The sequence below is a fragment of the Rousettus aegyptiacus genome, unplaced genomic scaffold (genome assembly GCF_014176215.1).
Source record: "Rousettus aegyptiacus isolate mRouAeg1 unplaced genomic scaffold, mRouAeg1.p scaffold_m13_p_3, whole genome shotgun sequence".
Classification (NCBI taxonomy): domain Eukaryota; kingdom Metazoa; phylum Chordata; class Mammalia; order Chiroptera; family Pteropodidae; genus Rousettus; species Rousettus aegyptiacus.
In genome coordinates, this window is record NW_023416306.1 from 21777309 (window position 1) to 21799859 (window position 22551).

The window sequence follows — 22551 nt, forward strand, 5'->3', positions numbered from 1 at the left end:
ACTTAACCTTAGCTCTCTTTGAGCCCAGCACCCATACTGTGAGCTAAATATCTTCTGTTGCTACACATTTTGTCTGAAGACACCAAGACCTTTACATTTTTGTAGAGCCCAGTAAGAGAAAAATCAGTAGGTACAGATTCAGTGGCCACATATCAAACGCCTACTGTGGGCCAAACACAGCACATTGTCTCTAATCTGTTTTTATCTTAAGCCACCTTAAGAGAGAGACTTCATTATTCTCCACAGATGGGGAAACAAAGTTCCCCTGTCCTTAAAGAGAACCTCAGTGATGGGGATGACGATGGATGATAAGAGTTGGGCGCAAACTTTGGGAGAGGCAGTATGCTAAGTACTTTACATTTAATCCTTACATCATGCATGACTAGGTACTTTAATCCTCAGTTACACAGATGGGGAAACTGAGAGGTAGGGAGGTTTAGTTAATTGCCCAAAGCCATGCAGTGAGTAGAGAGAGAAGTCGGGATGTGAACTGTGGCAGCCAGGCGCAGACTCTGCTCTTAACCAGCTGGGCTGTACCTATGCACCATCTACACTCTTGAAATGGAATGAAAATTCAGTCATGCTATTCAGATTCTGAGTTCCATGACCTTCCTCCTGCTCCATGATGCCTCCAACATTTTGGCATCTGAGTTAGCATCAGAAAACCCGGTGGGGGTAGAGTCTCTTCCCTGACCAGAATCTGAAAAGGCAGTTGGTGACAGCAGACCCAGACCCACTTGAGTTAGAGAAAGTTTCCCTCTTTTCCTCTGTTTGCTCTTCAATGACCACCCCGACTCTCCTTTTGGCCTGGGTGACTATTCCTTAAGCAGCATCTCCCCTTCCAGAAAACCCAGCAGCCTCCAGGCTGGTGCCCTATCAAGGACAGAAGGACACACAGAGGCACTTGATAGGCCACTGAGAGCCAGAATCCTGGGGAGACATGGATGGGCCCAGGCCTGTAACCACAGTCTTCCAAACAGCCCCCTGGAGTAGGTTCTTTCAGCTTCAGGAAAAGGTCAGAATTGCAATCTTGTGTTTTCACACATCTTAAATGGATTTCAGAGGCACTGGGCTGCCCCTGCTCCTCTCTTTAAACAATGTGGTTAAGCTGCTGTAGCATAGCTAGAGGCCGCATTCCTCCTGCATTGTGATGTGGTTTTTGGAAGTCATGCATGCAGTTAGCTAAACCAAACTAAGCTGCTTCATTAATGGGAGCAAACTCAGGAGAGAAATCGTGAATAGAAACAAGGCAAGTTTGCTTTACACTCCTAATTCAAGAAGCCAGATAATTAAGTAGGCGGAGAAAGGAAGTGTCCCTTTCTGATTCCAAGAGCTGACTCTCTCTCTTTTCATTTCCTTTCTTTATTAGTTGCTGTCAGAGTGTGTGAGTGTGTGTGTGTGTGTGTGGGGGGGGGGGTGTTGTGGGGGGAAGTCCTAGCAAAAAGTTTATTGCCTTGAACCACCTGAATAAGCTTTTTCTGTCATATGGAGATCATAATAACTGTTTTCAGTTCTGTTCAGCTCCCCTGTCCCCTTCACTCAGTCCTCCTTTGTAGGAGCCTCAGAAGCAGCTCCCCATCTTAACCTCTCTGCAGACTCATCCCACACCACTCACTCTGGACTCTGCCTCAAAGACGAGGTTCACCAGCATGAACTCAGCCGCCCCTTGAAAATGCACGTGGAGAGCCTGTTTCCCTTTCCCCTTATTCCCCCTCAGGGGAGAAAGGACCCCGTTTTCATCTGCAAAGCCAATTGCTCTATTGTGCCCCAGATCCCAGCATGAGTTTTGCTTGTCATTGACCCTGCCGCTGCCATGGCTTCTTCTGTCAGTGTAGCAAACACGTCTAAATCACTCATATTCTGAAAGTGTTGTCGCCACCCTGCCTCTTGAGTTACCCTCCCCCCACCCTCGCCTGCTTGCTTTTGCATCTTGACACAGCCGTCTTACCCCACTTGTCACAATTCTCCACCATCATCACGGCCAGCTCTGGCTTCTGCTTCCCCCAGCACTCTGCAGCTGGTCACCACTGATGTCTAATTTTCAGACCCAGTGGACCTCTCATCCATTTCCTGTTCACCTCTGGGCAAGAGAGCAGGGCAGTGGCCAAAGTGATCTCTTGAGGGGAAGTGCTGGTGTTTGTGTCTGATGTGTCTTCAGAGAGAGAGCCTAGAGTTTCCAAGGCATTTTGCATCTACCAAACTGCATATTTTTACTTATTTAAAAAAGCAATCTCAAGCTCCGAAAGAAAATGGAACACTGATGCCAAATCAGATCACTAACACTTGGTATCAACAGGAATATATTTGAATTTTAAAAGGCTAGCTGCATCTGACAGCAATGTGTCTCAGCTACTTAAAGTCTGAGCAGGAGTGGGGTCGTGGGGAAAAGAAGTCTTTAATAAATGTTTATGAAGGCATGGGACAAGTGATAAGTAGGGTGACCATCCATAACATGTGACATGTAGGAAGTCGGGGAAGGCTTTACATCAAAAGTTATATTTAGGCTGAGTCTTAAAGGGCAGGTAATTTCCAGGGAAGAACAGAAGTTCAACACTGAAGGCAGAGGTAACAAACAGCATGTGAAGGGCAGGGGATTTGGAAAAGAAATGATGAGCCCAGTACTTCAAAGCATCTTATGGTCCCTTATGATTCAATGCTGTCCCCTATCACACCCCTGGCCCTGGAATATGGGTAGCTGCAAGGAAAGAGCATATCTCATAGTACTTTTTGTTAAGCTTAGGGCGAAAGACTCACTCACCCTGTGTATGAGGAACCAGTTTCTCACATTCCTCCCTAAATCAAATGTGTGCATTTAGATGAACAGAGAAAATGCTTTCACAATCGAGGTCATCTTTCCCCAGGGCTGTCAGCATCAGCACATAGGTGGGAACAAAGCCTCACAATGGGAAGCTCGGAAGCAAGCCCCAGCATCTTCACTGGTAGTCATTTCACGCATGTTGCATCTCTCTATCCTCATGGTGACAAACACCAAACAGTTCTTCAAAAATACTGGTTAAGAATATGGGTAACGGAACCAGCATCCTTTACTTTGTAAGAAGCAGAGGGTTTCCAGCTCCCCTACTGTTTCCAAAGGAACACTTTTAGGTTCCTGACTGTGGCAGAGGTTGCCAGCCCATGTGGCCATATGCGTAGACAACGTCACACACTTCCCAGCCCTCTTGTGGGTAGGTTGAGCTATGTGAAGCAAGACACAAAGTGATGTGCGCTCCTTCCTGGATGTGTCATTCGAGTGGTTAAGCTACCTCCAAGCTCTCAGCAATGACTCTGGGATTCATTTGTTGAGATAGTAGCATCATCGGATGGAGGAGCTTGGATTCTTGAATCACCAGATGAAAGGGTACCTGCTCCCCCTCCCCCACTGACATTCACTGGGAATTTGTGTAAGAATTAAACCTCTGTTGTTCTAAGGAGTTGCTTTTCTGCAGCCCTACCATGATTAATATATCAGTAAATTCTACTTTCTCTCCATAAAACAGAGTGGGAGTATGTATTAGGCATGAAATCAGTAAAAAACAGTGCTCATTAGATATTCGATGGAGGCCATGAGGGAATAGCTATGCTTTGCAAGACAAGTCCATTATGTTACTTTCTCATCTTTAGAAAAATATAAAAGAAACTTCTCAACCCGTAGTTCTGGAAAAGGTATAGTATCTCTCGAGTATTTGATAAAACAAGTTACTAAGAATATGACTCCTGATTGATTATTTTTTTGCCTTGCTTACTAGGAAGCTTAGCGACAGCATGAGGCTTCTATATGGCCTCATGGAATGCATTTTGCAAATTCCCTACTATTATCACTTTGCTACTCAGTCCTCATTTTGCCTTTGTTTTCTCTAATTGTGTTTTATGCATTCTTGTAAGTAAAACTTTCTTTTGTGAAGAGGATAAAGAAAACAAGGAAGGGTGAGAACCAAATTTTTAGAATGATCCATGAGCCATTCATCTCCTAATGCTGAAGGTAGGCAGCGTAAATCAGCTCTGAGTTTAACAATCAGTGCTGTTGATTTTAATTTACTCTTCTAGGTTTCATGACTATTAATTTTCCCTTTGATTTATAACAAGGTAGCTGAAAGAATAAGTTAATGATAATTACTGGTGCAGGATACACAGTAAGACAGTTTGAGGCAATGGTTGTGACTTGCAGTTAGTTTTAAATAACTGAGTTCATGGATGCAGGGTCCCCAGACAATGTTTAGTGACTGACACCTTCTCCTTCTGAAGCTTCCTACGCCACTTTGATTCTCAGTGTTGATGGAAAATATTCCCTCCATAAAATGCCCCCAGCTGGTGATAAATATCTGATGTAGAGATATTAACATTTAAAAATCCCAGCTCACACCTTACCTTAATTTCACCTTTGTGTTCCATATCCGTGTTGTCAATGGCTTGAAGTATCTCATGTACACACATGGAAAGGCAATGCTATTTCTACATTTGTCTGTAGTTATATCTATAAATGATCTACAATAGATGCACATAGACACATGTGAAAAAAATTCTTTATTAATTTCTCACATTTCATTACAAAATGTATGTTGCAAACAACTTGAATAACCTACTTGTGTGTTTTTTTGTTGTTTTTTTTAAACCCTTGGCTTCAAGAACTCAGGATCTCCCTATCTTTTATCAAGTATGGGAAACACTGATTATTGGAGTCAATAGGTTATCATTTTGCTATTTACTTTCTTCTCTCAGCTCTGAAAAAAAATGTCCTCTGTATAAATTAAACAAAAAAATGCTGTAAATGCTATGTCATTACAGTCAACAGAATTATAATAATGCATCCAAAATGTGCGGCCACAAAATATCAGGTATATGTCTGAAAAAAGAAAAAAATGACATTCTAGCCTTGTTAAAAGGATAATGGTCCCATATTTTTATTAACAGGTTAGCAAAACAAAATCCAATGGATTACAATATTTACATGTTATTTGAAAAATAAAGTAGTGATAAAAGCATGTCACAATTATTTTCTCTTTTTTTTTTCCTTTTTCTTTCTTTCCTTTTTTTCTTTTTTTTTTTTTTCATTTGTTTGTTTTTTGGTAACCATTACAAACACCCAATCCAGGTATGGAACTGTTTAATACATTTGAAATGAGGCCAATTAAAAACAAATATGGACACAAAATGAATCTTTAGATAGTTCACACTTTCCCCATTTTCTGGTTTCCACATGATGGCCCTCATCCCTAAAAAAAAAAAAATTAAATTAAAATAAATGCCCTACAAATAAAAATTCTTAACAGCAAGAAAATAAAAGAAGAACATGCTTTTCAAGTAAGCACTTATTCCACAAATGCAATATCTTTCCATGGATTTTATTTGAAGCTGTGTGGGACACTGTCATCTCAGCAATTCCCTTTCCCTTTCTTCCCTCCCCCTCCCCCAACCCTTCCAAGTAAAAAAAAAAAACAAAACGTGAAAACCAAAGGACACACACACGCACGCACACACGCACACAAGAACACATACATCCAAGCACACATGCACACAGGCTTCTAACACCTAGGCTTCAAGGAAAGTTCTTTTCTACGTTTTGGAATGAAACCCTCTGTTCACAATCAGAACATATCATAAGTGTAGACTTAGATTTAGTCTAAGCTGCTCCCTCCTGAAAAAGCTAATATGGGGAAACAGAGCAGCTGGTAGCTAGATTTAAAAAAAAAAAAAAAAAAAGTAGTTCTCCAGGCTCCTTGTAGGATAGAAGTATTTCTTGTCCATTCTCACCAAAGGGATGGGATTGCCTTATCCCCCAAATTAAATGAGAACCGCCCCCCCCCAAACACAATGCAAACAAAAACAGAACACAGATTTTTAAATCACACACAAAAGCCAGCCCATCCTAACAGAAATTATTTGTGTGAGACGGATAATGTGTTAATTTGACAAGCAACAAAAGGGTGAAGAGGACTTCCTCATCTGGCCCACAAGCTGCATAGCTGTGCCAAAAAGTTTGGTTCTTTAGTTAAATAAAAGAAAAAGAAAAAGAAAGTTAACTTCTTTGTTATTTCCATGTTTAAAATAAAAACATTCCTATTCACAAAAAACTAAATCTCCCTTGCCCTCAAATTAAAACAACAATAACACACACAAAAAACAATTTATATGAAAAACTGAATTGTGCTGTGTTTGTAACACTCAAATTGATAGAAAATAAACATGTGGCAAACAAAACTCCACAGTCACCTTAAAATTAGCTCATATGAATCTACCAAATTCTAAATTATAATTGAACACTAATAAACAGCTTACCTGGAATAAAGGATGACAATTCACAAACAGTTATCTAATAATTAAAGTCTGTTTCTTTTTTTTGTTTTGTTTTTTACTAAAATAATTAAAAAAATCACAGTATTTTAAGAAATAAAACCCACATGGGGATTTTAAGCACAATTTGTGTTCCTTTCTTTAAAACTCTTTTTTTTTTCTCCATTCACCATCTTGCCCAGCAGTTCTCTCTACATTTAACCACAACGACGACAGGTAGTACTGACAAATGCAGAGAATTCCCTTGGTTAAGTTTGAGGTACTAGGAAACAGGTGACTGTTTTATGCAAAGCAGTTTTTTTGTTTTGTTTTTGTTTTTGTTTTGTTTTTTTCCCAAAGCGGCTGCAGTTAGGTCTTGAAAAAAGCTTAAGGTATTAAAACTAGAAAAACGCACCAAAAGTTGTGCGTCAAAAAGTTGTTCCCCTAAGAAGTCTTCTGCTGTCACGGAGTTTGTTTCCACATGCTGTCCAAGACCACCACAGAGCACACCGTGTGCATGGGGAGGTGCTTCCGTATTCCGCAACAAACGAAACTTCCATGATGAAGATCCGGAAGAAAAGATGTAGTGATGGAAAAGGAGCCACATATTCCAACCATTTAAATAACTTTAATTTACATACTCACTCACACAGGTACCAGTGCTTTGAAAATAGATTGTTCAGTCCTAAAAAAGCAGCTTTGTTCTGTCTTCTCTTTTCTGTCCCCAACTTTTCAGCCCAAGCTGGCCCTCCCACTTTTTCATCATGGTTCAAGTAAGGTGTGATTAAGAATTTCATCAAACACTTATTCTTTTTTGGCCTCTGCATTCTCCAGGAGAGATTTGTCAGCAGCTACTACACAGATGGCTACTGTCTCATTCTGTAGGGAAAAGTCTATCCCGATTGCCTCGTCATCTTCCTTTTCCTCTATAGAGGGCATCTTAATACTGTCCTCCACATTCTCTTTCAGGTGGATTTCTTCTCTGCTCACCTGCTTGGTGTCATTCAACGCCCTGAAAAAACACAGATGGTAGAGACAAACGAATATATATATTTTCCCAATTAAACAACAAAAGACTCATATCCTTATTCCCCTGATCCTAAAAAAGGCCTTGGGGTTTTGTTGGAACAAGCATCATGAACGTATGACTAAATTGGGAGTGATTTATCCCTGCTACATGTTATGCTTAGGTCATGTATTTCTGGTATGTTATCAAAGATTGGAACCTACAAAAATATCCATTATTACACTATGTTGTGAGGACATCATGATTCGTTTCTAGATTAACATAACTGTTTTATGTTCCCTCTTCTACTGGGAACAGTGTAAGTCCTAAGTGGTAATAGCAAGAATTGTCTTATGCTCAAACTCATCAGTGGAACCCCAAAGCTAGATTTATTTAGACTAAAAGAATAACTCATGTATTAAAGACTTAATGGATAGGTCCAGAAACAAATCATGGAAACAAACAGAAGATGGAACCCATGCCTTGGGAAGCTTGGTTATGTTCTCTGAAGTTTAGATGCTTCAGGGCCATTTGCTGCTGAAAGGACCAACTAGTAGGTTCTGTGTCTGGTAGACTAAGGGTGTCTTGTGGAGGGAGTGATTTTATATTCAAGAATCTTATAAGTGTTTTACAGGTATGCTCCCACCTACCTGGGAGGCAGGCAGAAGCTGGCTCTGTCCCCGAGGCAGAGCACTGAAGGCACCAAGAGGTGCGTGGGAATGTTCAAGGCCACTCAGGGAATGAGTCATCAGAGGCAGGAACAGAAGCCAGATCTTTTGACCCCGGTCCACGCTCTATCAGAGAATGTCATGCTAATGAAAGCTGAAGGGACACTGGCTGGAGAAAGCGCGAAACTTCTACGCGAGGGCTTGAATGCGATTTATCATTCATAAAGATGATTTTCATTTGACTTGGGTCCGGGTGACCATTTTAAAATCCAACAGAAAAGGAGAAACCTAGTTCCTGACAACTGCCTCTCCTCCCATGCCCGGGAATGTGACACAGAGGGGTCTGGGTATCGTCAGGGGAACCAAAAAAAAGAACCTGGTCTCTCTGCCACCTCGCATCTTGGGCCAAGGCATTCTTGGGATGGCTTGACTTACATGCCATGTCTCAGCACGTGCCTTTCCCACTCGGAGCCCTGTGAAAACGCCCGTCCACAGAATTCACACGGAAAACGCTTCTCAGTGTTAAGAGCAGCCCCTCGCTCAGAAAATCTCATCAGATCTGTAAAGAGAGAGCAGAGTGTCACCTGTGCACCGTGGGAGTAGGCAGAAGAGATAAGTCAGTATTCATCAAGAAGCCTCTCCTTCCTTCACTTGAAAATCCATTCGTGGAAGCAATTTCCAGATCCCTCATTCTTTCTCCTACCTGGCTTTTCGCCTAAGGATAGTTCTTGAATGGCTCTCAAGTGGCCCCATTTCTCCTCCCTGTCCCAATTGCTTCTATCACAAGTAATCTGGTTCTTTCCTGCCTGAAGAACCCCATTCCCACAGTGTCTCAGCATTTTTTTCTGTCGCCTCTCCCTTCTAGGAAGTTGCACCAGTGCCTCACAGTCTGGCACCTGTTCATTTTCTATCTGACACAGGTTTATCTTTGTTCCCCCAAAAGAACAAAGGTCGCTGAAAGCACCGGGCCGGGTTACACATAGAGTAGACCTCGGGGTTTTGACTCCTTCCGCGTGAGAACGCCTTCTTGATTCACAAATTGTGATTATCTGTCAGGGATATCATAATCAACACCTCCCAGGGTGGCTACGGGCACTGAATGAGAGCTACAAGCAAAGAACCTAGCATGAATGTGAGTCCTGGACAACAGGGAGGCCAGCGTGTGAAAGCATGTCCTCAGCTAAGGAGGGAGCCTGGCCAGCTGCCTGGCATCTACTCCCCAGTTGGTGGAATTTATGAATGTGGGGAATATATACAGACATTTTCTGGATGGATCTGTTGTAAGCATCAAATATTGACTGTCGTCATTTGTCTCCTCCACGGCACTGGGCACGTATGAGAGGTCCGATAAACATGGACTGGCTGGCTAATTGTTTACAGGCCATGCCTCCTCCTGGCAAACTCAAAGGTGAGAGCTTCTATGGCCTTTGTGCGATTCTGAGTCCAAAGCCCATATGTCTTTCATTATACCAGAGGATCAGATCTTCCTGTGGGTTATAAACTGCAGGACCCAGACAGTTCTACAGCCACGCTGCAAAGTGAGGGCAGTGCACAGGGAAATGTTGATCATCTCCACATATTTGATCACTCTGTGCCTGTCCATACGAGGTGTTACAGGAAGATGTCTCCTGGCTGAAATACTCCATCTAATAAAATACTCAGGATGACGTTAACAGCATAGGTATCTCTGTGCTGCCTTAATCTCCAGCACAAAAAGCTATGTGAATGGGGCCAGTTTTAACAAAAGATGAAACATTTTCTCACAAATTAAGAAGATCACCACACAAGCCATTAAAAATAATTGCACAGACTATCTTCCTTGATTCTTTTCATTGGAAATGAGACAGCACCATCTGCTCTGCGCATTAATTCCTTAGCAGGGATTATCTTGGGCAAGAAATCAACAGAATGCCTTCCTGACTCCTCCCAGCTGCATAATGAGAGGGGGTGGGGAGGATTCTGCTTGGATTAATTTTGATTTTTTTCATGCCTGGTTTCTTCTCTTTCAAATTTTTCCGAGCTTTCTAGGCAGGATCTGCAGTGTGGCCACAGCCAGTCCTCTCTCCAGTTCTCGCGGTGGGAAAGGACGTTGGGAATGGGGTAACTACAAGGACGTGAGCCCCAGAACTGACTGTGCCTGATGAAAGTCTTCCATTGCCAACGAGGGGCATGCTCCTGGCACATTTGCTCCTTTACCCTTAGGAAACATGAAACCAGTCATCTATTCTTTCCAATGGCTCATGCTGTTTCATCCTCAAAGGAGGAGGCCAATCATTACCTGTCACACATCAAATAGCTCCCCATCAGCCCTGAGAGCTGCACTAAAGCCACCTCCCACTCCCTACTCCTAGAAGACAGACCGTCTGGTAAAAACACCCTGAGGCTATTGTGTGTAGTTGCTTCTTGTTGGCAAGAATATACCTAGATGGTGGAAAATTGACTCAAACGAGATGAGACAAAGGAGGCTGCTCTTTCAAGGACTGGTGCGGGGGACGGGAAGGTGTAGGCTTATCATTCCTGTTCACATTACTAGAAGTTACTCATGTAAATCCCCCACCCTCCCAGACAGAGATGTGTGCATCTCTGCCCCAAGACTTGTTTTTCCCCCGATGTGGTTATGGCTCACAAATGTGATGCAACTTTCCAGTCAAAGCAAGCTGGGTGACACCACGGTGCTCATGAGATGGGGGTGGCCATGCCGGCAAGCAAGGAAATTTGCCTGGTGCCCCACACATGTAACTGCCATCTTTCTTCTTCTAATTGTCTATGCTTTTACTGTGGAGGAGTCACAGGGGAGGGGAGGACTAAAGGGTTCTTGCCTCTGCAATGCTTATAACCTCTAACATCATGTGTGCTCAGCTTCAGAGATTAAAAAGTCATAGGAGCCAATAAGGAATAATTTATTTCCTAAAAAGGAACAGCCGGGCACACTCTCTACCCTCTGTCAAAAGCACCCTCTTCCTCTGGTAGCAGTGCACAGACCTTAAAGAATGCATCACCAAGAACATATTTGTGAAATGTTAAAAGAAAAAAAAAAAAAAAAAAGAAAGGAAATGAAAACCCATGCTTCTCAGATCACAGCCATTTTCCCTTGTAGGAAATGGCCCCTGAAAGTTGTAACTTTACAAGGACAATCAACCTATATGGTGAGGATGTTTCCTTTGTCCATTTATTTTTCAGGCTGGCCATGAGCACGCTGGTGCCCCTCGGCTTTCAGTCCCTGCCGTCGCCTTCGCTGGGGATTCAGGGGCTCAGCTGGACCCCTACTGTGCAAACCTGTGGTCTCCTGCTGCGGAGTCACAGTGAGGTGGGGGTGGGGGCAGGTTGGGGAACAAGAACAGGGAGAACCTCAGAGGAAAATGCCACCAAATTGGCTTTCTTAGGTTTGCAGGCCGACCCAGCAGGAGAAACAAAGATATTCTGCAAAAAGTGCACCTTATGATAAGGCCCTAAGGGCCTCTGAATTGACGGAATTCAGGGTCAGGTTTCCTTCGATGAACATTCCAGTGTCCAAAGGGCTGGGGAAATAGCATGTAGTGTAAAAGGGATCTTGCCCTTGGAGCCAAAAGACTAAATTCAACCTCTAATGGTTTTTGTTTTTGTCTGTTTTTACTTTGCACGATCTCTTAAATTTTCTGGGCCTTTATTTCCCCATTTATAAAAGTAATACCATCTATATTGCAGAGTTATCACTTATTAGGTGGTTACTATGTTTCAGGAACTGGGTCATGTCTTGTGTGTTATCTCATTTAATCCCTAGGAAGTAGGCGATCTTATTATTATTATTATTATTATTATTATTATTAATGAATATACAAGAAGTATATTTATATATCTTTACCCAAAGTCATATAGCTAGCAAGTAGCAGAAGTGGGAGCCTAATCCAGGCAGGCCAACTGCAGAACCCTCTACATTACATAAGACTGAAGAAAAAAGGTTATTTAGAAATGATCAACGCTGGGCCTGGCATGTACCGATATTCAACAATGGCTACTAACACCGTTCTCCTCATCACTGAGATGACATTTATAATGTTTATGTCTCCTATTTATGTTATTTTTATGCTTTTGATAAATCCACAATAACTAAAGTAACATAGCTTAACCTATATGCTTATATGCACCATATTGGGGTTTCTACAATATTCTATGTTGAACAATATAGAAAACCAACTATAGATCACATAAATGTATGCTTATAACTAAATACACTTTGAAAAAATTCATTTTGAGAATGATTACAGACTAAGAGGAAGTTGGAAAAATAGTACAAAAATTCCATGAGACCTTCTCCTATGTCCTTTGTAAATATACTAATGAAATGAAAGCTGTGAGTCTCTTTCTTCTTCTTTACAAAGCAAAACCAGCAACAGGGATGTTAAGGAAAGGGCCCCACCAAGGACTTAGGGAGAAGGCTCAGGGCTCCCCCAAGTCCTTTGCAGCCTCCCCCTTGACCCCAGCAGTATGTGCCCCAGAGGGAGCAATTTTAAATAAGCGTTCAATTGGAAGTTCACTTACATTCCTCGATAGCTTTACAGTGTCATCCGTCTTGCCATCTGCCAGTCCTTATTCTAATGATTCCCTAGACACCAGTTTTCTTCTTAAAAACAAATCACTGCTATATATTATTTTTAATAAACAAATAGCTATAGTTAGAGAGAAAATGCCTGTTTTCCTTAGGAGTTTCTATAGCTGGTAATAATTTACGAAGATATGGCCCCTGACGTGTTTCTTAAGTCAGTCTGTTCTGCTACTTAACTAAGAAGGATTGTTCCTTCTGTTACTCCTACAACAACCTCTGCCTCCCTTCTGTCTCCCCATGGACATGCTGGCTGCCATCTGGGCCTTTCGAGGGCAGGGATGAGACCAACCTCTGTCATCAGCTTTGCTGCTCATTTCTTCTTCTTTGTCCTCGTCATCGCTGCTGGAGCTCTCCATCTTTTCCTTCATCTGTTCCAGCTGATCCAAGTTGACCCGTCCAACCAGCTCAAAGTTACGGCTTACCTGAAAAAAGGCCCAAACGATGGCAGAATGAACCACAGACTGAACAGGGCTGCTCGCCCTTGCGGGGGGAGATCTTGCCGAAGTGACTTCCCTGTGACAGTGTTTTTTGGAACCAGAACCAAACAAAAAGTGTTAACTAGGGCTCATTTTTGTTGTTAGAATAAAGTGGGAATCCAAACTTTTCTTCAAAATGTCATCCAATGGAAAAATAAAAATCCACATTAAGCAAACTCCATCATGATGTTCTGTCTGGGGTTCTCCTATCCACAGTAGCACAAAATTTACCTTGTTCGTGAATCTATTTTCAGAACCTCTTTCAGTGGCATGCATACAATTATCAGGAATGACAGGTTAGTGGAGGGCTCAAGCGAACAAAATGACTCAAGCCAATAAACAACGGTGGGCTGCCCCTCTATGGAAGGCACTATGCTCCCTTTTGTTGAGCTCCAGGAGAGAGAACCACAACGATGAATGAGACCCTGTTCTGGCCTCAGAGGCTCACGGTGTAGTTGAGGAGGGAAGACGAACATCGTTAACTAGATTCCAAGGCGGATTTCCACAGCTGCTACAGGAGAGAGTGTAATGAGAGCACAGGAGAGGAAAGAAGGAACCTGCAAGACAGTTCGGAAATATTCTCTGGGATCAGACTGGAACAAAGATTTGCTGAGCACCACCGAGTCCATATGCCTGGCAGATGGGAACATCATCATCAACTGTGACAAATGTGAGAGAGATGCGAGAGTATCAGGGCCAACAGACAGTCCTACGAAAGGCTTAATATTGTCCCAAAAATGTCGCGTAAAAGTTAAGCAGCGTTGCAAAGGAGGAAGAACACTCAGGATAAAAGCTCCTTTAATACAAGAGAAATGATACACAGTTAGAATACACATATTCTAACTATAATAATGAAGTTCAGTCATTTTGAAAACAACTCAACATGAGGGTGGAACATGTCAGAGTGTCAGTCTCAATGCTAAACACTTGGGGAAGACGAGTTCCTGTTGTGCTCATGAAAAAAGTTTTAGAAATTAATAGACTCAGGTGAGAAGGAGGAGGAAGAAGGTGTGTTCTGAATATTTCTCCTTCCTCTCCTTGAAGAGTTCACAGTCACAGCCTCCAAAACACCTTTGCTTGTAGCACCTTCCTGCCTAGGGACTTACCTACTGTGCCTCAGGCCTGCAGACTTATATGAATCTTTACTTATTGTAATGACATAAAAGCAAAAAGGGACAGCGCAAGGAGCAGGAGCTCTGAGATCAGATGGATCTGAGGTCAAGTTCAGGGTTTGCCATTACCCAGACTCTGGGCGAGTTACTCAACATAAAAGTCCTTATTTGTAAAAGGCTTGAGTCAAGGTCAGCACAGTACCTGAAACACAATAGTTCCCTAGAATGTCTTTTCTTTCTTTTTTCTGGAAGTGTGGCCTTTTCCAATTCTGGTTTTTGGAAACGTGTGTGATAAGCATTGTAAATGCATATGTATGAAGTTATGTTTAGCCACAAAGTCTACACTTTGATCGAATAGTATTTATGACAAATATCTGAATAAAAGTTTTCTAGGTTGCCAGTTTTTCAGAAAAAGGAGGCAAGAGTCCAGTTTGCCTAATTTGAAATATGTGTAAAGAAACATCTTTTAAATGACCAGTACTTAAAAGGCAGTCTTTTCTGGCTGCCTTCTCCCATGTACCACCTCTGCCAAGGCACCCATAGGTGTGTGTAAGGGGCATGATGGGTAGGCAGTTGCCAGGAAACAAAAATAATGAAACCAAGAAAGGCCAAAAAAGAATCTCCAAAATACTGTTTAATCCGGTAGTGTGCATTCATTCATTCATTCATTCATTCAACAAGGACTCCCTGAGGACCTGTTGTGTGCTAGGCACTGTGCTAGGTATTGGAACTCCTGCTTCTCAAAGAACTCACAGTGACAGAAGGTCTGTCAACAGACTAAATGTTATTTTTTTCTTTTCTTTTTTCCTCTTTCTTTTCCCCTCACTGGAAAACTTGACATTTTGGACTCTGCAGAATTTTAAGAGTACAAGACATTCTCATAGTATGATGTTCACCTGAGGCTGACCCGGGATTTAGTTGTTCTGAAGATTTCGAAAATCTTTGCTATGCAATTAAAAGACTTGAAAGTAAAAGCTAATAGTTTTTGCTACGTAATTAGAAGATTGTCAAATAAAAACTCTTTATAGTGTTGGGTCCTTACCCCATTTTAAATCCTGAAGTGAGCAATCCAGCATTAACACCAAAGGAAGACTTCTTGCTGCATCGCTGAGCCCCTGTCCCTTGCCTGGGTCATTCTGAGTCCCCTCCCTCTTTCATTGTAGTTTCCCACCATCTATTATTCTTGCTCCTCTTACATCTAGCCAACGGTGCCCTCTGAGTGATTTTTTAAAAATACTTAAATCTGCCCATGTCAGTCTCTGCTTGCCCCGAGGATAAAATCTTCATTTTTACTGTGGTTTACGTGGCCGGCTATCCTCTGATCCCGGCCCACCTTCTCCAGTCTGACTCCCCTTTGCTCCCACCACCCTGAATTTACTGAGCTTGCTGGAACATGCCTCGCTCTTGACGTTGTGCCTTTCTGTGCACACGCCATTGCCTCCACCTGAAATTCTCTCAAGCCCACCTCCATGTAGTGAGTGACACCTCAGTCTTCCGGCTTCGCTTCAGTGTCACGGGGGTGGGGTGGGGTGGGGTGGGGTGGTGGAGGGACCTTCTCTAAACTCCTCCTTGGTTCTATACCCTTGCTTTGTGCTTCCACATCACCCTACACTCCCCTTTTATAATTTACCCCACTCAGTAATTAATTATGGCCTGCACGCCCCCTCCCCGCCCCCGACCTTGAACTGCAGACTCCATGAGGACCTTCTGCATGTGACTCACAGCTGGGTGCTGTTCTCACCTCCTGGCTACTGGATGTCTTCATTTTAACTTAATATATTTTTCTTTCCTATAAACTTTCTCAAAGAAAATTTGGAAAATAGAAAAAAACTCATTTAAAATCCAACTACTTATACATAACAGCTATTAACAAGTTAGTATATTTCTGTATGGCTGTCTTCTATGCATAGATTATTTACATTGCTGTAATCACATGAAAACATATGCGAGTGTATCCTGCTTTTTAATGCCTTGCATGGAATAAATATCATTCTCTGTATAAGAATTATTTTTAATCGTTATATAATGTTTCATTAAGTGGATATATTATAGTTTGCTTGACTATTCCCAAATGAGTTTACCTTTGGTTATTTCTGGCTTATTAAAAATGCAGTAATAAACCTTATTGTACACAAACCTTTCTTTCATGTTTAGTTTTAATTTTATAGGCTAAATTTCCAAACATGAAATTACAGGGTCAAAGTCAAAGAGTATAGACTTTATTGAAATTCCAACATGTATAAGTTGGCTTCTAAAATGATCATAGGAATTTCTTTCTGGACCTCAAGACTGGTGGGTATCTGATCAATTTTTTAATGATATTGAGGACATACTGAAGGAAATTCACCTTTTTCTCTGGAAAGGAGAGGTAATTTATTACCTTGTTTCCCTAAAGGCCCACAACAGAGAGACGAAAAGTAAGGTTAAGAGTTTAAGATTTAGAACCTGGCTCCTGGCAGCCTTTGAAAGCAAAAGAAGCCGCACATGATTTCCAAGGGTGGATTGTTCAAATACATAATCACTCTGACACTAAAATTTTATTCCAATCCTTATATCTTGTGATATTTATTTGGAAATGCCCCAAATCCAAAGTCCCCTGTGTATGCCACTAACCCGGAGCCATGGTGAAGACTGTTGTCCAACAAGAACGTGATATGAAATGCCATAGACCAGCAAATGCTTTCATACTTAAAGTCACCCCTGACGCAATGACACTGCAAAGCCTTCCGAGCTCTCGCTTAATGTTCAAGCTTCATAACTAACTACACTTGTCTTCTTGCTGTTAGTTTTTAACCATTCAGCAAAATGGTTTGGATCTGTCTCTAGCATATGAAAGAAATTCCATGTTTGAGGCTTATTCTAAGGGGAGAAGCATATATGACTTACAAATATTACCAAGCCGAACATGCATTTTCATATTTAGCAAACCCAGTCTCACAGGAAAGACCTACTTAAGCCTCCTTGTTAATGAAAAAATGCAATCGGATGCCCTTGTATTGCGATTACTTAGCAGACATTAGGTGGGAGAGACTGTGAATGAAGAAAAATCCACTTAACATTTCCAGAGGTCCCCCACCTACTTACTTAACATTTGTATCTTCGAAAAGGGACACCGGTTAGGATGTTCCCATCACCTAACAGTGCATGTCCATGTTAAAAAGAAAGGCCAAAGTGAACTTCTTATTTCTAGAAAAAGTGACATCAGAGAGCATGGAAAAATTGCTTGTTACATCAGAAATGACTATTTCTGTCACAAACTGAGAATGTGTAGTGAGGCAAAGAATTTAAAGGACTTACAGCAAAGGCTGGCAAAACTTTTCTGTGAAGGGCCAGGTAAGCAAATATTTTAGACTTTCTGGACCACACAGCCTCTGTCACAACTACTCAGCTACTGCTGTAGCTCAAACAAAGGAAGCTACAGACAGTATGGAAATGGATGGGCTTGGCTGTGTTGTAATGAAATGGTATTTATGAACACCGAGAGTCAAATTTCATATAATTTCCCATGCCATGAAATATTACTCTTTTGATTTTTTTCAACCATTTAAAAATGTCAAAACCATTCTTTCCTGGCAGGCCATATAAAAATAGGCAATGGGCCAATTTGGTCCATGGGTCAGAATTTGCCAACACGTGACTTAGGACATTAGGTGGTTTACCCAGCAATCTTTGCCCATCTTTGAAAGTCAGAATGGGAATGAGGGAAAGATATCAGCCAAGCATCATCTCTACCATTTCTTATAGGAAGATGGTCAAATGTATAGGTAAAAACTTTGAATTCTCAGATAAGAGTATTTCAATCAGAACTCTCATAAAAGCTTCTAGAAAAGATAGCTATTTGCTCTGTTCTTTTCTGCCCTCCTATTTTATAGATACTCTTCTCAAGCATTTAACATGCTGGGTGGTGACTCTTTGTTTAAACTTGTCATGAATACTTGCTTATAAACTCTTCCAGGGTAGCAACTGTTTCTTATTTAGCTTTTTATGTTCAGTGCAGAGTATAAGGTCAGTCATGTAGTTGACACACAATAAATGTTATTTCAATTTACCAGTAACATAAAAACCCATGGGAGATCATAAAGCATAAAGAAATTCATAATATGCCATAAGATGTGCATTCCATGATATAAATCTTCTCACTAATGAGAGAATAAAATTGTACATTTTCTAAAAGACTGTTTCAATTTTTGCCAAATATCTACTATGTGCTAAAAAATCAATCCAGTAGTTTTTCTATCTACCATGTAACTATTATGGACCATCATGCAAGATAGGTTATCTTCCATATTTATAGATGAAGAAAACAGAAGAGAAAACAAGTGAGGAATAAAGCCATGATTAGAACTCACATCTTCAAATGATATAGTTCCAGTTTCCCCATTATAAGGTAAATCATCTGAAGAAATGCAAAATTTTTTACAAAATAAGTAAATATTATCCCTAATATACTGCTGAAACACAAGAAGAAGGAAGAAAAAAGTATTGTGACAATAATAAATAAAATTTATTATTTTATTAAATGATAATAAAATTTGATGGGCTAGAGAAGAAGCTTTGGGAATTTTTTTTCAGAAGAAAAAACTTTTCTAAGAACAATAAGAGTAAAAGACAGTAAAGTACCCAGAAAGGTATGGAGCACGGAAGTCAAGGAATATATCTACCTTCTTCTGCAATCACTGAAGACATGTTTCTGCCGGTTTCAACTTAGCGAAACAGATAAAAACGACTCATTTTGAGAATCTCAGCATAACTCCAGCCAGAAGTAATCAAGAAAGACAAGTGAAAGGCATCATTAAGAAAGTCTAAGAACTTTGTTTTTGGCCAACTGTGCTGCTGCCAGTCTTCTGGACTGAAAACCCAGACGCAGAAATGCTGATGCTGCTGCCACATTTTGCCTCTCTGACCAAATGGGATACTTAATATTTCCTACCTGAAAAGAAACTTAATTTATCGATTTTTTTTTTTTTTTTTTTAACGAACAGCTACTGGAGCCTTTATTGTATGCAGGGTACTATATTAGATTTTGGAAAAAAAGAGGTAAATAATGTGGTTTCCGTTTTAAGAACGCTGCATCCAAAGTCAAGGCAGGGACCTGCTAAGAGTTAAGTGCAAGTTGAGGCAGCATGAAATCAATGGTTTGATAGAGGAAGGAAAGTCCTACAGAAGTACGGAAGCAGGAGCTATCAACCTTGACCGGAGAGATTCGTGGAAAGTTTCAAAGGTTTTAGGCACAGAACATCTTTAGATGCCTACTTAAAAAATTCATCTAAGGTCCAGCCAGGCACCTCTCTCTGTAAAGTGGTCACATCGCTCGCTCATCTACTTCTGATTGTATTGTCTTCCAAAATACACAAAGAAATGGGTCTATGGTTAACAAATCAAGAAGCAAGACTAACGTGAGGGGAAATGGAGGTGAAATGACATAATCTTCTAGAGAAATCCTTGGAGCTGATAGAGCTAAAGCTCCTAGTACTTAGTTCAGAAATTAAATGCAATCCAAAAGAAAATGTGGCCAATGGTGTGTTTATGATCTGGGGGAAGATCTTTCTTTTATTTCTTCTCATTTTCTTTGCTGGAAACAAATGTTCTGTGTGACTTTTATGCCACTGTGGATTTCACCAGTCCAGAAAGCTGAACAACTTTATTGGAATAACTAAAATGTTGGTGATTCCTCCTGAGCTTAATGTTCCGCTGCTCTCCCCAAACCGGCAAAAATAAAGACATGGGAGTTCCTTAGAGTTCAGCCGCCTGAGGCTCCATTTGTATAAAAAATTAAAAACATTTCAAAGTAAATTAAATTAGTGAATGTGTACTGCCTGAATAGACTATCCTTCTAAATTTAATATACCGAACATGACAATTTTACGAGCAAACTAAGTTAGAGATAATATATTTTTATGTCCCTTAAACTAGCAAAGAGACTTCAGAACCATAAAGAACACTAACAAGGTATTGCATATACTTAAACTTTCTTTAAAAATGTGTGTGTGTTTTTTATGTGAGTGCATTTTTTTCATGACTTCAAGGTTCCTAGAAATGTTAAGTCTTAACTTTTACTGGCATTGCTAATAAATGGCACTACTGAGAAGTGACTTCATTGTATGTGTGTGCGAGAGAGAGAGAGAGAGAGAGAGAGAGAGAGAGAGAGAGAGAGAGAGAGAGAGAGAGAGAAAGGGAGAGGGAAAGAGAGTGAGAGAGACAGAGACAGAGAGGAATGGAAGGAGGGAGAAGGGAGGGACTGAAATAATAGATAGTCTGTCTTTTAGAAAATCTAGTGAGATCAAGAAAGGACAGGGAGTTGAAAGATGAAAAAAATAAATATTTAAAGATCCTGCACTGTTTACTTTAGATTCCAAGAGATTTCAAGTGTTTCCTTGCCCACCAGCATAAAGATAAAGATCTAGGAAGACAAGATTCACTGTGTCACCTAAAAAAATGTGAGTGCTGATTGTCATCCCCTTTCTACTTTACCTTGGCTTTTGAGGATAAACATGGCAGCATAAATTCAGCATACTTTATAATTTGGTTCTTAAAAGGAATGGTATATTTGACTTCAAGGACCTTTCCTGCTGTTACCAGTATTTTGTCCAGTCTCTTACATCTTTAGAGAGAGTCCTGAGGTTTACAAGCTTTTGCAGGAGGAATTGAGAAGGCCAGTTTTGAATATCCAGCTCTGTTTAATAAAATCCTGACTGAAAATACATCCTACAATGTCTTTTAGTTTCTTCTATAGATTCGTCCCACCACACAAAATCACCTAAAGCTATTCATGGAAGAATGTAAATGAGCAGTGCACTCAACATACAGTGTTACTGGAAGAAGAAAAAAAGTAAACCTTAGCTTAGAACCAATTGCTAAGTCTACTGCACCTTTTATTTTTCACAGTTACACATTAAATTGGATCTTGAGCATCTTTTAGATTTATTTGTTCCAGTGTCAACTTTATAAGAAAAGACTGTAGGAAATTAACATTTATTGAGGACCTACTATGTGTCAGGTCCTCGGAAACTTGCATACGTTAGATATGGAGGAATACTTTACTAAAAATTCACCTATTTTATTTTTATTTCTTTTTAAACTCATCTATTTTGGTCTACGGCCATGCCACCCTGAATGCACGCGATTCCGTCTGATCTAGAAAGCTAAGCAGGGTTGGACTTAGTGAGAACTTGGATGGGAGATTACCTAGAAAGATGAGGTGCTGTAGGCGGTAAAACAAACAAACAAGAAAACAAAAACAAACAAATAAAAACTTATCTATTTTAAATAAACAGTTCAATGAATTTTAGTAAATGTATGCATCTGTGAACCCCTCAACACAATCTAGTTTAAGAATCCTTCTATCACTCTAAGAAGTTCCCTCATACTCTTCAATGATCAATCCCTGCTCCCAATCTCCAGCCCCAACCAATCTCTGATCTACTTTCTCTCCTTAGTTTTGCCTTTTCTAGAAATTTCATATAAATGGAATCATAAAGTACATAGTCTTTTGTGTCTGCCTTCTTTCCACTTAACATGTTTTAAAGATTTATCCATGTTGTTACATGTATTAGTAGCTCATTCCTTTTCATTGATAAGCAGTATTATTCCATCTTATGAATATATAGCACATTTTGTTTACCCATCAACTTTACAAGGGAGTAGACTTGCTGGATCACATGGTAAGTGTACATTTACTTTTAAACAAACTGCCAAAATGCTTCAAAGTGGACCTGACGTTTTATATTCCAGCCAGCACTGTATGATATGAGATTTCCAGTTCCTCCACAAACTTGCTAACACTTTGGCACTATCGGTTGTCTTAATTTTAGGCATTCTAGTAGGTGGGTAGTGATAGTTTACTGTTGTTTTAATTTGTATTTCCCTAATGATGAGTCTGAGAATCTTTTTATGTGATCATTTTCATTTACATATCTCCTTGATAAAGTATCCATTCAAATCTTTTTCTCATTTTAAGTTGCATTGTTTATCTTATTATTGAGTTGTGAAAGTTCTTTATCTTGTTTAAAGTCCTTTGTTAGATAATTACTTTGCAAATATTTGCTTCCAATGTGTTGCTTCCCTTTTCGTTTTTTAATGTTGTCTCTTGAAAAGCAAAAAGTTAATTTTGATACCATCTAATTTACTGATTTTTTAAAATGTCCACAGCTTTTATATTATATTTAAGAAATTCTCCCTAACCCTAGGGAAATTTTCTACTATTTTTCTAAAAGTTCATACATTGAGTTTTATGATCCATTTTATTTAATTTTTGTGTTAGGAGTACTGTAAGGGTCAGTAATTGTTATCTTGCATATGGAAGTCCAATTGTTCCAGCACTATTTGTTGAATAAATATCTTTCCTTATTGCCTTAGCACCTATGATGCAAATCAACTGACCACCCATCTGAGGGTTTATTTCTGGACTTTTTCTTCTGCACCATGGATCTAGGCATCTATC

The 22551-nt window shown here is 40.3% G+C and overlaps 1 protein-coding gene across 8 annotated transcripts in view; it reads right to left on the minus strand.

Moving 5' to 3' along the window:
• Nucleotides 1–4508: 4508 nt before the first annotated feature.
• Nucleotides 4509–22551, minus strand: part of ZNF462 (zinc finger protein 462) — a 132471-nt gene continuing 114428 nt past the window's right edge. For 6 of the 8 annotated variants that reach the window (XM_016129992.2, XM_036218265.1, XM_016129994.2 and 3 more), the window contains exons 11-13: nt 12813–12945; nt 8377–8500; nt 4509–7279 (exon numbers count right to left, since the gene is read on the minus strand). In XM_016129992.2, coding sequence (XP_015985478.2) covers nt 7072–7279; nt 8377–8500; nt 12813–12945 — 465 coding nt within the window. In that variant the 3' untranslated portion in view covers nt 4509–7071. Of the gene's footprint in view, nt 7280–7923; nt 8068–8376; nt 8501–12812; nt 12946–22551 lie in introns of all 8 variants that reach the window. The other 2 variants (XR_001595045.2, XR_004950095.1) reach the window with 2 other exon arrangements.